General features: G+C 38.7%; 1 protein-coding gene across 1 annotated transcript; it reads right to left on the bottom strand.

Annotated features, from left to right (window-relative positions):
- Positions 1-446: 446 nt before the first annotated feature.
- On the bottom strand, positions 447-13,210 carry tes (testis derived transcript (3 LIM domains)). Its single transcript, XM_085283036.1, has 7 exons — positions 13,001-13,210; positions 8,648-8,733; positions 5,834-6,410; positions 4,108-4,866; positions 2,644-2,859; positions 2,344-2,502; positions 447-1,220 (listed from the first exon to the last, which is right to left on the bottom strand). Exons 1-7 carry the CDS (start codon positions 13,025-13,027, stop codon positions 1,029-1,031), a joined length of 2,016 nt encoding a protein of 671 aa, XP_085139162.1. The 5' UTR covers positions 13,028-13,210; the 3' UTR covers positions 447-1,028.
- Positions 13,211-16,819: the final 3,609 nt, after the last annotated feature.

Here is a 16,819-nt window from a genome sequence, read left to right as displayed (position 1 = left end):
GCATTGTATTAAATGTGACAAAACCTCCTTCAAGGTGCTCCTGAGATACTGTGATCAAGAGCATGGAACAGATGGATAATCTGAAAAGAGCCACATTAAAGTCTAAACTCCGTAACAACAAAGTGCTCTTCAATTGTTGTCATCCAATAGTTTTGTAATCCAAGGTCATCCAAATAGAAGAAACAGCAGAACAATCAAAGGTTAAAGCTGTAACTATATTTGTAGAGATCCTATTAAGACCTTGAAAGGCAGGAATTTAACCATTTTAGCATTTTGTTGTATGTGAGAGAAGTAATTTTAGAAAAACCTGTTTTTAATACCACAAATAAACTAACAAGGAGCTATTTGCAACACCTTGTTGCCTTGATATAAGTATGAAAATACTATGATATAACATTGCTGGCTGACAATAAAACAAGACAGTATATGCCATTTGTAGACAGAGATGGAAGAATTTACTTTTAATGTCTCGTTGAAAGCACAAATTTAATTCATCAAAACTTCAAATTTAGCTACAGACTGCAAGTTTGATATTACATTGATTATTTACTTTCAACCAGCCTCAAATCTGGCTAACACTGACAGTAACGTTGGTGCATGGAAAGGGAATGTCAGTAGTTTTTATATAAAGTAGTAAAAAGGTGGCAAAAAACAACAACAAAACAAACAAAAACCCAGCAATAGGTTAGTGGTCACAGGTTTAACAAGAAAGAAATCTCATCTGTAAATAATAACAGTGCACGAAAAGCAAACAAGAAATTTAAGGCTGGAAAAAAGTGGAAACCCCCTTTTTTTTAAAACTATCTGAGACTACAAGATATATCAGTGCTGCGATCTTTCTGGACTTACAATAAGTACCTGAATTCAAACGGTTTCACTGTTACAGTAGATCTCCATACTACAGAGATCAGGCACTATTTCTGTTAAAAGAACCATAACAGACTATTGTAGCTGTACCAGTGTTCTCTCTGTACGATTCCTGGTTTCGCAAGTGATCATGAAGAAGATGAAGGACTTGTCTTGGCCCTTTAAGCCATGATTTTCTTCTTGCACTCCACAGAGCAGAACAGGAAGTTCTTCACTGCCATGAAGCGCTGGCCAATCAGGCATTTGGAGCAGCCGGAGCACTTGAAGCACTGTGGCTCGGCATGCCAGTGATAATCACCATAGGAAACCCTCTGGGCCTCAGGCTCTACTGCATTCTGGCAAGATGAGCATTTCTGGCAAGAGGTAGGAAATAATGATGTCAAGTTTTTTTAAGTTAAGTTTCAGATATCTAGGTTTTCCACAATTCATTTTAAAATTATTATTCAAACTCTTCAAGTTTCTATATTATTTCTATGTAGTTTCTTCCCCTAACAGCTTTAGCCTCCACTGCAGTCAAACTATGTATGTATGTGGTTTAAACTATAAGGTGTCCTCATGGTGCCTAATTAATACCTGACACGTTGAAATATGTTTCGTTTAAAAACTTTTAAAAAATGCTTGGCAGCACAGTGTAATTACTATCTCAAACAAAAAAGAGATTCCTCAACTCTTACAAGCAAAGGCAAGTATTTGGTTATATGACAACATAAGCTTTGCTGTGGATTATGTTGGAAAAAACACAGTAAACACACACCGAGCGCTTCACATTCTTGGCTTAGGGTGGCCAGCATATATTCCCCTATCAATTTTTCACAAAGTTTGACTTGGGTGAGACGATTTTGCACGAAGCCCTAAGAATCCCTAAGTAATTTGCTTTGGTAACAAGTAAAATGCTATAATCATTGTTGGTGTGTTATAATGGCCTCCAAAAGAGAGTGATCAGAGTGAAATGTGACAATCTTCTATTTTAAACATCTGGTTTTAGATCAAACCATAACATTCCACTGTGGCGTCCAATATAAGATGTTGTTGTTCTTGTTAGAGCTCATTAGGGTGTTTAAGGCCAAAAATATGCACTCAAGAATCTGAATTTTGGTATGGCTACAGCTCCCTGCTAACAAATCCTTCAAGTTCAATTGCACTAATCAGCCAAAACAATATGACCTTCTACCTGGTGTGCTCATTTGTGTGCAACAAAACAGCTCACTGCGCTAAAACTTCAAAGGTACCCCAAGACATCAGCACCATAATTATTCTTATAGTATTGTATATAATGAGCTGTAGCCTCTGCATATCAGACTTGCTGACTAGTGGCCATATTCAAAATGTTGATTACGCAAACAGACTACCCACTTATGTTCTACTGTATCCCAGACCATCACATGCATCTCTGAGAGGTCATAATGTTATGGATCATTGGTGTATTTAAACCAATGAGCCAATTAAAGAAAGAAACCCAGAGCAACAAAGACTTACCACAGCATAGTTCGTCATGTAGCAGGGCTTGCAGACAGGCTTGTCATTCTCCATAACATACGTCTCTCCAGCCAGAATGCAGTCACATTCAAAACAGCAGAAATGCTTCAGATGCCAGTTCTGGCCCTCAGCCTGAGTGTACTCGTTACTGAAGATCAGCTGTAAACAGACATGCATCAGAATGTAGCATCAACGGTGCTAACAAACTCTCAGCTATGAATGGTCACACAGATGTGTATGAAATGCAATTTTTTTTAACCAAAATCAAAAGAGAAGCAAATGATCATATCCTCATCTCACCTCATCACAGCCTCCACATCGTGGCTTCTCGCTGTCTCCATAGTGCCGTCCACAGTACATCTTGCCTTTCTTCCAGAAGTAGATCATGTCCACCAGCAGTTCGTTACAGGTACAGCAGACGAAGCATGCTGGGTGCCACATCTTGTCATAACCGGCCCGCTCAGCATAGACAGCTGGCTCACCCTTACGCATGGGCTGCTGGCACTGATGGCATGACTTTAAGGGAAAGTACAGTACATTAGTACAGCTGTATAGTTCATTATGAAAATATATTCTATTGATATTTTATTATATAGGAGAAAAAAAATCAGAATAGTTTGTTACATCCTCTCCTAAATATTTGATTTGAACAAACTATCACTGCACAGTATTTCATAACAAGTTTCCATCAATGGTAACTTTGCTCTTTGAATGTTGTTGGGTTTGTTTTTATTTTACATGAATTGTAGTAAAATTGAAAGCAGGATGAAATAAAAATCTACAAAAAGAATTAACTGCACATGGTAATGATAAGAAAAACAGTACTGCATTAAATAAAAACCCAGCATCCTCAAATGGGATGGTTGGTCTATGGCTCCACCTAGTGTTAAGTTTGGAAATGACTGAAAACTGATAAATAAACCAAGTCATACAAAAGTTAAGATTTGAACTTAGTCAAATGTATTAACTTGAACTATGGCTATTTACATATTCTATTAAAAATCTATTTTTCATATATTACCAGCAATTCATCACATCTTTAAAGAAACATTTTGTGCATGATTTCTAAGCTTAAGACATCAAAGGGTTTCCAGATGAATGGGATGAGCAGAAAGGGAAGGAAATGTGAAATTATAGAAACATTATATTATAAAGGTGTGTATATAGGTGATTTGTATTGCAGGGTGGAGTGGGTCCAACTCTTATGAGATGTGAAGGTCACAAGTAGACGCTATGTAATTTCAAGGGTTTATATAAGTGTTGATCGGGCTTCCCGATGAGCCCTAGGGCAACTGTAAGAGGAGTGTGGCTGACCAAAGGAAAAATATATTATGAAACTAAGTTTGACTTACACACAGGAAATAAACTAGAAAACCACTAAATGAAACTACAACATGTGTAATTCCCCCGTTTGAGGGTATGCTAGAAGATAGGAAGGGAACAGGTATTCTGACCATGTTTTATTTTATTCATGATATTATAATAATATATATATTTTTTTTAAATAAAGTTCCTCTTAAAATTATTGTCTCCATCTATTAACTAGATGTCAAACATATCATTGTGTTCTTGGAACTTGTTCTATTGGTAAAGACTTTCATCTTGTATTATGCAAAACTGTGAGTGAGGATTTTTTTTTTTTTTGCTTTGTATGTTTTCCTCCCATCTGTTATAGTGTGACATGTCATGTGTTTACCATATACACTTTTATTTAATTTAACTTTAGTGCAGATGGTCAGTGAACTGAGGGGGGGAAAAACTTACAAAGTTCTGTTGTGGTAGTCCAGCTTGCTGACCTCCAGGGACACTCATGGCTCCAGCGGTGGCAGTAGTACCCATGGCTCCTCCAGCTGGTCCCACGCCAGGCCCTGAAAGTGGTCCACCACCAGCTCCAGCTCCACCAGCTGCAGGTCCAAAACCACGACCAGCTCCAACTCCACCAGCTGCAGGTCCAAAACCACCACCAGCTCCAGCTCCACCAGCTGCAGGTCCAAAACCACCACCAGCTCCAACTCCACCAGCTGCAGATCCAAAACCACCACCAGCTCCAGCTCCACCAGCTGCAGGTCCAAAACCACCACCAGCTCCAGCCCCAACACCAGGTCCTGCAGCTCCAGGCCCTGAACCAAATCCAACTCCAGCAACCCCAGCCTCTGGTTTATAGCCAGCACCTCCACCCCCACCAATACTCCCAGCAGCAGCACCACCTCTAGGTCCAAACTCAGCCCCTCCTGCACTAGGTGCCCCTCCAACCCCAACACTAGATCCACCCAGCCCTCCTGCCTGAACCAGAGCCATCTCTTCAGGCAGCATGACATCTCCAACCCCCAGGGCTTCATCCTTGTACTTGCGAACGTATTGCTGCATCAGCTTGACCTCAGCAGGGCTCAGCTCATGACACCTGGACGGGTCCTGGTCGTGTTCAGGTAGCTGTCGGGCCATCTGCTGCCGACGGTAAGCAGCTCCCTCTGTACCAACCACTGGGCGTTTCTCTGGTGGGAGCAACTCAATATAACGCACAGCCTACAGAGAGACAGACAATAAAAGAGTCACCTCAGTGGGAATGAAGAAAAATGCGAAGGACAACCAGAAGAAGATCAGAGAGACAGATTAGATATAGACTAACCAGAAAGAAAGTGAAGTTTTGTTTTTTAGTGAGAAGACAAGGAATACATGGGACAGATACAAAAACAGACTAAACAAAAGACGAGAAAGTTGAGTTAATGTCAAACATAAGATTAATGTGGTGGTGAGAGATGCTGGCATTAAAAATGACATCCTCTTTACTGTAATCACCAGTGCTTCAAAAGTCCCCGCCACACATTTAAGACAACTGAATAAAACAACATTTTGTAACATATTTCTGAAAGAAATTGCTACTGAGAAGAAACAGACCTTTTAAACAAAAAAAAGACCTAAACAAAAACAAACAAACAAAAAACTGTTGATTCAGTGACATCAAATGTGCAGACCTTCTGTTCTGCAGTAGCTAGCCAAGGGTTTTCTAATACCTTGAACTTTAGGAGGCATAAACAAACAAAAATGATTCGGCTAATCTCCCCTTCAAGGTCGTCTTTCTCTGTGCACCTGAACAATGCCAGGAAGTCTAATTCTAACCATCTACACTCCAGTGTGTTAAAATGGTAACATCTTGCCTTAAATTTCACTTTGGAGACAAGCACAAGGTTACAGGAAAGTGTCATAAAGGAAGAGGTTGACTTTTTTAGTTGACTACACCTACATCGATCTATGGTTCATGTGTTTTTGCCTATTACCAAATCTTAAATGATGCAATACCACCAATACTTCCTGATCAAGGCAGGAATATTATCTATTAATATGTTAATTTTTTTATACCAATGAATCCTTTACCATATGATAATGCTTAAATGCTTTTTGGGGGTTTTATGAGGGTGGGGAATGAAAAAACAAAAAACCCCAACTCAATTTAGACTTGAAAAGTTATTTTCTAACTAATATGAACTCTTACCAGGTACTTGTTAGCCACTGGTGGTGCCCACTCATAGGTGACAGTCTTCATTGGTACATCTTTAGGAACTGGCACTACGTTGGCTGATGTGGCACTGACAGTGACTGGCACTTTGCTAGCCCTGACTGGTGTGGCACTGGCTGGTACAGGCTGAACCCGAGCATGAACCTGAACCCCAATGCCTGTCGAACCTGCAGAGGCTCCAGCTGAGGGTACAGAACCAGCTGTGGCAGACGGGGACACAGAACCGGCTGTGGCAGACGGGGACACAGAGCCGGCTGTGGCAGACGGGGACACAGAGCCGGCTCTGGCAGACGGGGACACAGAGCCGGCTCTGGCAGAAGGGGGCACAACAGTAGAGGTCGCACTGGGTGGTACCGTGTAAGCAGTGGCAGGGCTAGGCAAAGTGATGGTCACCATGTTGCCCTGGTAGCTGGGGATCCCATCCGTCTTCAGCTTGGCGATGAGGCCGGTGTACTTAGTGTCCTCAAACAGCTTGCCTACCTTCTTGTTCTCCTCCGAGTTCATCGCCACATCATGCTCTGTGAGGCCACATTTGCAGTTTCGGCATATCTTTCTGCAAAGAAGAATTTAACAAAATGTTCAGGACTTTGACTTTTTAAACCTTGATACTAATAAATTACCATTGCTTTATTCAAACTAAACAAGCAATGTCTCAGTTTTTTTTTTTACTACATATTCTTCTTTATAGCTGGTATATTTGATAAATTTGAATAAATCCTCACTTCATTCACCTCCCTCTATTTTTAGAATATTAAATAAAAACTCCTACACCATTATACCAACACAATAAGTTCTGTGTTAAAACTGAACTACTGGCATTTTTATCATGCCTCAACACATCTTTTGATATAACTATGACATAATTTGTAACTAGAAGGCATGCTCCAGCCCAAACAGGCCTTCAGAATTTTAGTGGAATAGGCAATACGTTATAGCAATACTCATAGGTAACCAGATGAAAACTCTGTAACACTGAAATAGAAAAATATCTTCTCTTTTCTTTATGTTTTTTTAACTTCATTTTAAAACTGATGAAGAAAGAGCTTCTCAACTTTGGGATAAATAATATATTTTAAAGAAAATGAAAGGTATTTTCATCAGTGTTGCAACAAAAAAAAAAAAGTGTCAGAGGATTGCTGTATTATTATACAGCAATCCTCTGACACACATAAAGTGAAATGACTTACAATAGAGTTTTGTTTTGTTTAGATTATGTTTACCTAGCTTGATTGTTTAAGACCCATTAACTTTATAATTACAAAAAAACTCTATAACTATAATAAATGATTATGACAGGCTCTACAATCAAAACTAACTTGTAGCTTTAGAGGGCAGGTGACAACCTTTAATTATAGCGTCTTCATAGAATTATGATAAAAACTTTGCCTGAAAATTCAGCCCCGGCCGCATTAGACTAAATTCTATTCTCAAGAACAGCATGTTCCCATTAGGCCGATGGCTCCTGCTGCTATAGGAATCCTTTTAATTAAGCAAGCTGGGAAGTTGACAGACTGGGTCAATGAGTGAAATGTTGTTGTCATGCAGAATAAGCATGCTTTTTTAAATGACGGCTCTGATTCATAATGGTATTCAACATTACTGAGTTGAGTTTTAAAATATATAGTGATATATTTCTACATAAGATACAGGAGGAAAGTAAATATTTTATATAAATATAGCTTAATATTGCATCAAAATTTTTGTAAAGAGTCTGCATTTCTCCTCTTACTACAATTACCATCTCATGCAGCTCCATCTCTATTTACTGCCCTCCTGCACCGCAAGCTCAACAATAAACTAAGCTTCAAAGTTAAGCTCTGAGTAAATATTATAATTACCAGTATTTCAACAGCTAACAAACAGTATGTCATTTCTACTATATAAGTCAAACAAAGAAAGAAACTGCTCATTTCCAAAGCCACCCATCTCATTTGACTAAAACAGTAGATTCTACATTACAAAGAATAGTTCCTGGAGTTTTTGGTGTGCCGATGTGTTTTAACATGTTAGTTTGGATCTGAGAGAGTTTAATAAATGCCAAAGTAAACCAACAACAAAAATAATCAGCAAGTTCTTTGTTGTTATGAGGTAAAAGTGTTTTATCAAAGAACTTTGGCAGCTTTTACAGGAGCAATGCTGCTTTCATTGTTTTCCAACAGCACATAAAGCACTGAAAATGTTGCAAACATGGGATACAGCTAAAGCAGTAATTATTTCTTGTAGATGACTAAAATGCTGACCATGACCACACCAGCGCTTATCTTCAGCGCAGGCTCTTACTCCTGTCTGTTAGCAGGCGTGTCACCTACCATCCACTATAAATAATACGCTGCCTGCAGTTCTCAAGGGTGAACAACTCCATTTCAAAGGAAATATATTATCCTTCAATGCAAGAAAAGCATTTCAGAAGTCAAACACTAATTATCAGAATTATTATTATCAGAAAGAATAATTATCAGAAAGAGACATACAAGAGATATACTCCTGCCAAGTTTACTGAAAATGGCAGCCTACTGCCTAAGACATCTTACCCATTGCATGAAAATAAGGAGGTATATTTTGTTTATTATCATTCAGCCCAAAAAGCACTAAAATATGGTGTTTGTTGACTGAACCTTACTAAACACTATTTTTTGTTTGTTTATTTTTGTTAAACTAAAGTCGTACTGAAGAGTTCACAGCTTTGCTCAAGACAACAGCGACTCACTCTTTAATCAGCAATTTGGACACAGGAAGCAAAGAAAAGGAAACTTGTGAAACTGTGATGATGTGCAGAGGAACTGTTCAAACCTCCAGAAATGCAGCTCAAAGCCCTCACACTTGTCCTTGCATTTCAAACAGGCAGCTCCAGCACCAAACTCATGGCCAAGCGTCACCTGTAAATAAAGCACACAAAGGAAATGACACATACTGTCAGTGTTTTGTTTTCTATTGAGCAGAATACGGTATTTAAATGAGGGAAAAAGTTTATGATGATACTTGTGGGAGAAGAATCAGAATAAGCTTCACTGGCCAAGTATATGTACACATACATTTATTATTTAAATAACAGGACAGACAAACAGACAATAGCAACATGACAGAGACAATAACATGTTTAACATATTTATATTTGCATTGTTGCAAAGAGATCAGAGTGCAACGATGTTGGAACAACTTGTGAAAGAATAAGAAACAAATAAGTGTCTACTTATATGGGAATGTGACAGCATATTATATGAATAAATAAAGTACATAGATATTTACAACAAATGGGTTGTTTTGGTGTACAGTGCTCTGTAATGCCTATCAGAGGGGAGGAGTTGGAACCTGTTGTGTCCAGGGTATGATGTTTGTCTGATTCTGAATTTGTCTTGAAATCCTGAATGGAGAGAAAATCTGCGCCAATCTTTTTTTTTTTTTTTTCTGCAGTCCCAACTGTCCGTTTGATGATTGATGTGCAAAGAACAGACTTAAGTATTGCAGAGTACATTTTGATCAACAGTGCCTGAGGCAGATTGAACTTCCTGAACTAACACAGGAAAGACATCCTCTGTTGGGCCTTTTGATCATTTTGTCTATGTTGGACGCCCACTTCAGGTCTTGGAAGATTGTAGATCCCACTGCAGAGAGATTCCTACTGAAGACAGAGCAGGAGCAGCTTAAATGAGATTTACGTTTTGCTACTTTGTAGTACCACCATAAATCATGTTGGAACAACTTAAATTGGGCTTTTTAAAATCTCCCAGGGGAATTAAGTCTCACTCTGGAAATTGCTGCAAGTTTCACTTTTAAACAGCAGTCACTGTCTGTCTGCATTCCTCAGCAGAGAATGTCTTTTTGGGTCAAAAACATCTCTTGACAGCAGGGTGCCTGATGGGATCCCACCAGCCTCTTAGTGTTATTGAATAGTTGCCTATATATGGTCGCAAACCATCCTAATGGCTTAATGTGTACATGAGTGAGAAATGCAGACAGACAGTGGCTCCTGTTTAAAAGTGAAGCTTTGATGCCAGACTTTTAACATTCACCACAATTTCCAGAATGAGACGTTTGTCCTCTGGGAGATGTTAAGAAGCCCAATTATAAGTTGTTCCAGCATGGTCCTAGAAAGTACTAAACACATCAGTAAATCTTAGTTAAACTGTAAGATGTACTCGCCTCCTGTGTCTTTTGCAATGAGCAGCTTAAACAGAACTTAAGGAGCAGCCTGGAGTAGCCTGTCACAGGGAACTAGGGAAGATGAGAGTTTCTGTGTAATTAAGCATGATTCTTTTGGGGTACGACTGTGTATGATTTTACTTGCATTTTAATACTGATGCAGAAATATTTGTGGAAGGCAGTGTTGTCTAAATAAAAAGTTTAACCTGAATTATGAAAAAGTAAACAAGATTACAAAAGGTGTGCAGGCATCCATTGCTAACTTCCAGTCCTTGATTCTCAGGGGGTTTCAGATGGTACTACAAAGATGTTCAGGCTCTTGCAGAAAGTACTTGAACTTTGAGACAAAAGAACAAATTATTTAAAATGTCATTTTACACTACCAACTAAAACATCATTTTCAACTTTGCAAATGCAAACGTTTATCGGTATGCTTTAAGGGCGGACAGGATAAGTGGTTGAAGCCTAAATATTTATCTCAAGCATAGGGAGGACGACTGTTTTTGGCAGAGCTCATTCAGCATGTATACATGCTTCCCTGGAAGGCAGCTGCACCATCTGGATTCACACTTCAAGTTAATCAATGACTTTGTTTCATGACTAAGCCTGTGGGGTGATTAATTTTGATGACAACACTTTTGCTACAAGCCAGCTTAGACACAAAGTCTATGATTCAGGTCCAGTGAGTCATAGTTCATGAGTCACTTTACTGGAGAAGGGCAGAGCTGCAGGCCAGTGGCAAGGAAGTAGTCGCTTTAGCTGGAGCTGACCAGCTACTTTCAGACGCTGGACACAGTTTCTGTAACATCATGAAGATGATGTAAGATATGTAAAACACATATTTTTAAAAAGAATGTTCAATTACTTACATGTATACATCTTGTTTCTAATGCTTTAAATAACAGACGGTGTCAAGGAAGTTTCAGTCAAACCACCCTTAAATTTATGAACAACTTTTTCTATTTTTAAGGCAAACTTTCCTCTGTAAAGGTGGAATACGGTCATAAAAAATATTACTATTTTTCAGTTCGCTTACTGCTGTTTTAGACAAAGATTTAATTGGTTTCATGATTCACTGGCTTGAACTGAAATTCAGTTCATAACACTGTAATCACTGCAGGATTTAAACAAACAGAGAAATCCTTTGGTGTGGTTCTATTTCTACCACAAAGTCATATGAAAGCTTTAATGATGGTTTAGGTGTTTAGGTAAGAAATAAACCTAGCCAGACCTCCACAGACTTCTAAGAGTCAGCAGAATGGCAATGCTGTACGCCGCGACCCTATAGTCACAGCCTATTACGTCAGACGTTCTGTTAATTAGAATGCAGCACCTTAATTGAGTATAATATCACCTAAACACAATGATAATGTTTCCTGAACAAGCGCAACACAGATCACAGCAGCATCTCTGTGAACTTGCAGCCTCCTGCAGACAGAAATCCTGCAGCGGTGGCAGGCTGATCTCCCCCAGGGATTACAGGCAGATGTCAGACTGTCTGTCTGGGTTATCCAGCTGCTCAGACCTATTTAAGGAGAGGATTCCCTCATCTTCACTGAAACAGTTTGTCCCTGTAAAATTCTCACTCTTAGTCAATTTTTCAGAGTGAAGCTGAAAGCTCTGAAATTTAATGCAGGAAAAATGTAAACCATATTTTTACAAGTGGCTGAAGACATTAAATTGCAGCTTAATAACTCATACAAAACAAACCACCAGTCTGTGTAACCACCTTCACTGCTACCAAATCTCTGCAGGTCTGTGCAAAGACCCCCCAAAGCTCAAGTTAACTTAGTAGCATAAATTAACAGTACAGTACCAATGTTTTTGCACCATGCCACCAAAACACAATCCTTGTTTGTGTATAAACTTGTCAATAACCATAAATAACAACAACAACAATAATAATAATAATAATAATCCATATAGTTTGATTCTGATAACTACAAAAGCTTTAACAGATGTTAAAATGCATTTTTCTTTTCCTAAACTACTTAAGAGGTTATAATAGCTTCTATGGAAAATGCTGACTGGTTGATATTCATGTGTATTCACTACATAAACCTGGATTCCTCGAACAGAATTATTTATACAGATTATCTATGGACCATAAGTAAACTAAGGAGAAGGGGTGCATAAGAGGAATCTAGTGAATGCCAACAACGAGTATCTACAGTGATCCATGATGATGAATGAATGACTATTCACTAGACAAAGCGTGTACTGTAAAAAGGTTTCCTGCCTGTCCTGACTCTTAACTTTTGTCTTCTCCCTTGGATGGCCAAACTCTATTTAAAAAACATTAGATTTTGATGCATCTGGCTTACAGTCTTAAGTGCATTATGAGTGACATGAGCCTTAATATTCTTGAAACCCTGCTGACAGTTCAACACTCAATTCGGCAGCTGTAACGCCAACATTTACTTATGGACAAATTAACTATCACAGCTGGTTTGCATTTTACTGTCATAGTGATTTGTTCCACTTAATAGAGAGCCGAGGACGCTGAGCACCGCGGATTAATACAGTATCAAAACCCTGAACAAGGAGGACGACTTTGTACGTAAAATGGGTCCGTTAATGGGTCAAGCTGTTCCGCTATTAAGTTACAGAGGTTGGGGGTTTGGTTGATACGCAGAGTGAGACTTTGTCACATTTCAAACGCAGTTTCTTACATCGGAACTTATTCTGAAAGGGAAGTAACTAAAAAGGGCGCGACCTATGTTTTCCAAGTTTGTAAACCGATCGACGTGAGTTTGTTCCAGCAATATCAACTACCCAATGATGTGAAATAAGCGTATTTAAGCGAACTAAGTAGATTTTTAATTGAAAAAAAAAAAACATAAATAAAGACCATTAATATCTCGAAATTAAAACCGAAACTTAAACTGTAAAATAACCTGCAGTACTGTAACTTTTCTGCCACCTGTCCCTTCCTCTGCACACCTTAAGGGCGTTCCCCGAACTGTGCGAGATATCTACGAAGAACACGGGGGCAAAGCTTACCTTCTTTAGCTCCCTCTCTATTTCCATTTTTGTGTTCAACGTTTTCTTATTCCAGACGTGCTTCTCGTAAAAAAAAAACAACAACTGTCGAATCCAAACACAGACAACAGGGAGAATGTGCCGGAAAAATGTAAAACAAATCCTGCTGCCCTCACTGATTTCCCTTTGGGGGTCCTGCTTCTACTCCGCACAGGTGATAACTTCGCCGGAATCAAGTCGATAGTTTCCGTTTGGGCATTTCAAAATAAAACGTACGTTGCCCATTAATGAGTCGGGTCTTATTTGTGTCAGTATGATGAAGTATTTAAATACTTGTGCATGTATTTTCAAAATCTATGTGATAAATTACAAATTGACTTTTTGTTTTAAACTCTAGGGGAGCCTCTAGGATTTTTTCATAGGGGTGGCCACTAAAATTACTGCAGTGGCACACGCCAGAGTGAAGGGGGCGATGAAATCACGAGGGACATACAAAATGACACAATATGAATGATAAAAATTGTATATGCAGGAATTAATAAGAAGCGAATGTTTCAGCTCATTGTAGAGCGTCTTCCTCTCTCTTGCGCTCATGTTTATTAAAATTATTACCTAATTTTGGGGCGTGGCCAGTGCTGGTCTGAAATAAGCAATGTCGTCCATTCACTAGTTTTCCATGTGAAAATATTAAGATGTGATCTGAAATTTTAAAATTAGCCTGGGGATCTGTGTTTTTAGACAAACAAATCAAACTGTCACTGCGCTCAACTGCTGAAGTGACAGTTCCATCTTAATGAATTAATGACACGTTCAGATAATTATTTAACAATGTATATATTAATTTCATTCTGGCACTCCTGGCACTCCAAAGCAACAAAGACGTAAAACCAAAAAAAGTGGTCTCAGAAAGGACTTTAAAAGGAAAACACAACAAAAATATTTACTTTTAAAGATTGATGAGGCTGCTTCATTACAGAACCCAAGATAGTGAAAATGAGGTATTGGACAAATAATAATTGGTTCTGTTGACTATATATTTATTTTGGCATGAAATAGTAAACATGGGCACAGTAATCACATTAATTAACCAAAACAGTATTTATTGTAAACACCTGTAAACACTTGGGTATGCTTATTATTGGTCAAAATTAGTATGTCTATCAATTTATAATCCTCAAAGACATATAAAAGATACACTGTGATGGAAAGACCTGCTTTAACTATCTTACTTGGAGCCTGGTGTTAACTAGTCACGACACTGCAGTTATTTAATCTTTTCCAACAATTTGGGCTCATATGGCGCTTTTACTGTGAAAAAAACACTTTCATTACTTCCGGACTTGCCTCATTTCTTCTTTCTTTCCTTTCTAGCTTGACTTTACTTTCACTCGGGAGGTCCCGTACACTTTTCATTGATGTTTGAACAGGGCGGGACTTCCGTTTTGACAGATTTTCCGTCTTAACCAATAAGAGTACAAAAAAGAGGCACTGGAGGACAGGGTAGCCAACCAGGAAACAACAGGGCGTGTCTTTACCTAACAAAGGATGTGAGTGTATTTGACACATTCAACCTGCTGCAGTTACGGTTTTTCCTCCGACCCTCATCTTTATGTGTAAATACATTCTAAATTATTAAATTATCTAATTATACACTGATAACGGTGTGGTAATTTGTTTGTGACAAGACAAGAAATTTAATTTTTAATCACATATAGCAACTGAAATAATCTTAGGACTCGTTGTCCGCAGACTTACAGCTGGTCCGTGTTTTGAACTAATGTTTGTGGTTTGAACCGAAACAGCTGCAGTTTTGACTCAGTGACAGGAAACAATAGTCGTTATCAACTTCCTGTGTGTTGGTTTAGTGGAAGCAGCACTGTCACACCCGGCCACTTGATCTGTCGTGTTAACTGTTAAAGAACCGTGTTTTGATGCAGTTTTTTCGCCGATGCTCTCATTCCCTGTGATGTCTGATCTATGTTTTCTGGTATGCCTGTAAACTCTCAGGCAACTGTTTCATTCAATCGCTGCATCCAAACCCTAATAAAATCGCATCATGTCCGAAGACATGCTGTTAAATGTGACTCCAAGATGGAAAGTGGGTCACTTAAAAGTGACCCTGAACCAGAATACACCAACTATAATACTTTTTAAAAATCACACACATAAAATGAGAGAGTAACTAAAGTTAAAAAGTTCAAATGAGTGTGCCCCACCTTTCACCCTACAGATAACTGTATGGATGCATGGAAGGACTTACCCTCCCATGCTGATTTTCAGCTCCCCCCACCCAAACACGCAAGAATATCAGGAAGCTGTACACTCTCAAAGTGCTGCATCACTGTGACCTCAACAGATTTTACACTCTTTTGTATAGTTCACATTTCATGCACTTATTATCTCTCTAAACTTTGGTAGGGGCTAAGTTCAGTTCAAGGAAACTTTAACAGACACATGGATCAAAGATACTGCCTGCTTTGTTTTTGTAAGTCTGTGTGAATTCTGCAGATGCTTTTTACTGTTTATTTTTCCTCTGCACTGAGCTTATCAGCTTGGTTGCATAGGAAAAACTTGTAGATAGCAGACAGAAGACAGCCAATGGAGGGAGGTGGCATTAGTGAGTAACGTTACTTTGCTACCTTGTAAATTTCCTTTCAATTCTTAAATTCCCAAGTATGTCATAGATATCTTTTAAATCAGGCATTAAGAAGGAATCCAAGATGCTAGAATGCTGGAATTTTAAAGGCATTTCAAATTGTCAAATGTCTTAGCTGTTCAATACTTACTCCTCAATAGGTCAACATTCCCAAGAACTACATCCACTAAAGGTGACTGTGTAAGGGAAGAAAACAAGACAAAAGCTGGGTATTGATGCCCAGCATATTAAAAAAAATGATTTTGATGCCTCCTGTCTTCACAGGGAAAATTCAACTAACATTTGGTAGGTGTCTTTTTCTTAATGCCTCACACCTGCTAAAACGCCAGATGTAAAGTTTTTGTACCATTACAAAACAAGTTATCTCATGTCTGGAAATATTTTTATTGACATGCAGGGTTCACAGTACATGTGTCCAGGCAGCTGGTTTGAATTTAGCTCATTGATGCAGTTCATCTGTGGAGCTGCTCCACCAGTAAGAGAGAGGAAGCTCAGAACACTGCTTTGTGTTGAACAATGAGATTCCTTCCTGAGCTGTAAACAGCATTTAAGCCAGCCATTCAATACCAGCTAATAGTGGATTATGATTTATTAATGTTTCATTGTTTTTTCATCCAAATAATCTGTCTATTTCACATAAAGTACCGTTTTTGTTTTTCAAACAATAAAATGGGGAAAAGCAATGAGGATGCAGTGACTAAATATGGTTGTATAAATATATTATTCAACAATAAAGTCATAAATAAAAAAAAATTCATAGCAAAATTAAAGCCGTGTATTCTGATGATGATGTCTTAGTGTTTGATTAAATAAATTTTTGCCAGTTTATATCATAAACACCCACAGGTTAAATAAATCTGTGGAAACAGCTATCCTCGCTCCATCAAAAGTTAGCAAAATCTGCTGAGCATCACCTCTATTTGCATATAAACAACAACAACAACAACACATACGCTAGAATGCTGTTTCAGTTCAGCATTCAATACAATCCACCCCTCACAACTCATCAGGGAACTGACAGACCTGGGCATCAGTTCCCTCATCTGCAAATGGTTACTGGACTTCCTGACCAACCGCCCCCAACATGTCCAGCTGGATAACCACTGCTCATCTCCAATCACAATGAACACCGGTGTACCGCAAGGCTGTGTGATGAGCCCTTTCCTCTACTCCCTCTTCACCCA

This window comes from Mchenga conophoros, linkage group LG7 (assembly GCF_057382185.1).
Source record: "Mchenga conophoros isolate Kocher_MC1m ecotype Shallow Benthic linkage group LG7, M_conophoros_male_GT1.1, whole genome shotgun sequence".
Lineage (NCBI taxonomy): Eukaryota > Metazoa > Chordata > Actinopteri > Cichliformes > Cichlidae > Mchenga > Mchenga conophoros.
This window is presented reverse-complemented; position numbering and strand designations above follow the sequence as displayed.

Coding starts and splice junctions, on each gene's coding strand:
- tes (XM_085283036.1), bottom strand. CDS start 13,027: ATGGAAATAGAGAGGGAGCTAAAGAAG. Junction 6,411..8,647: donor TTTGAGCTGCATTTCTGGAG/GTTTGAACAGTT, acceptor TCTTCTTTGCAG/AAAGATATGCCGAAACTGCA. Junction 2,503..2,643: donor GATGTGGAGGCTGTGATGAG/GTGAGATGAGGA, acceptor GTCTGTTTACAG/CTGATCTTCAGTAACGAGTA.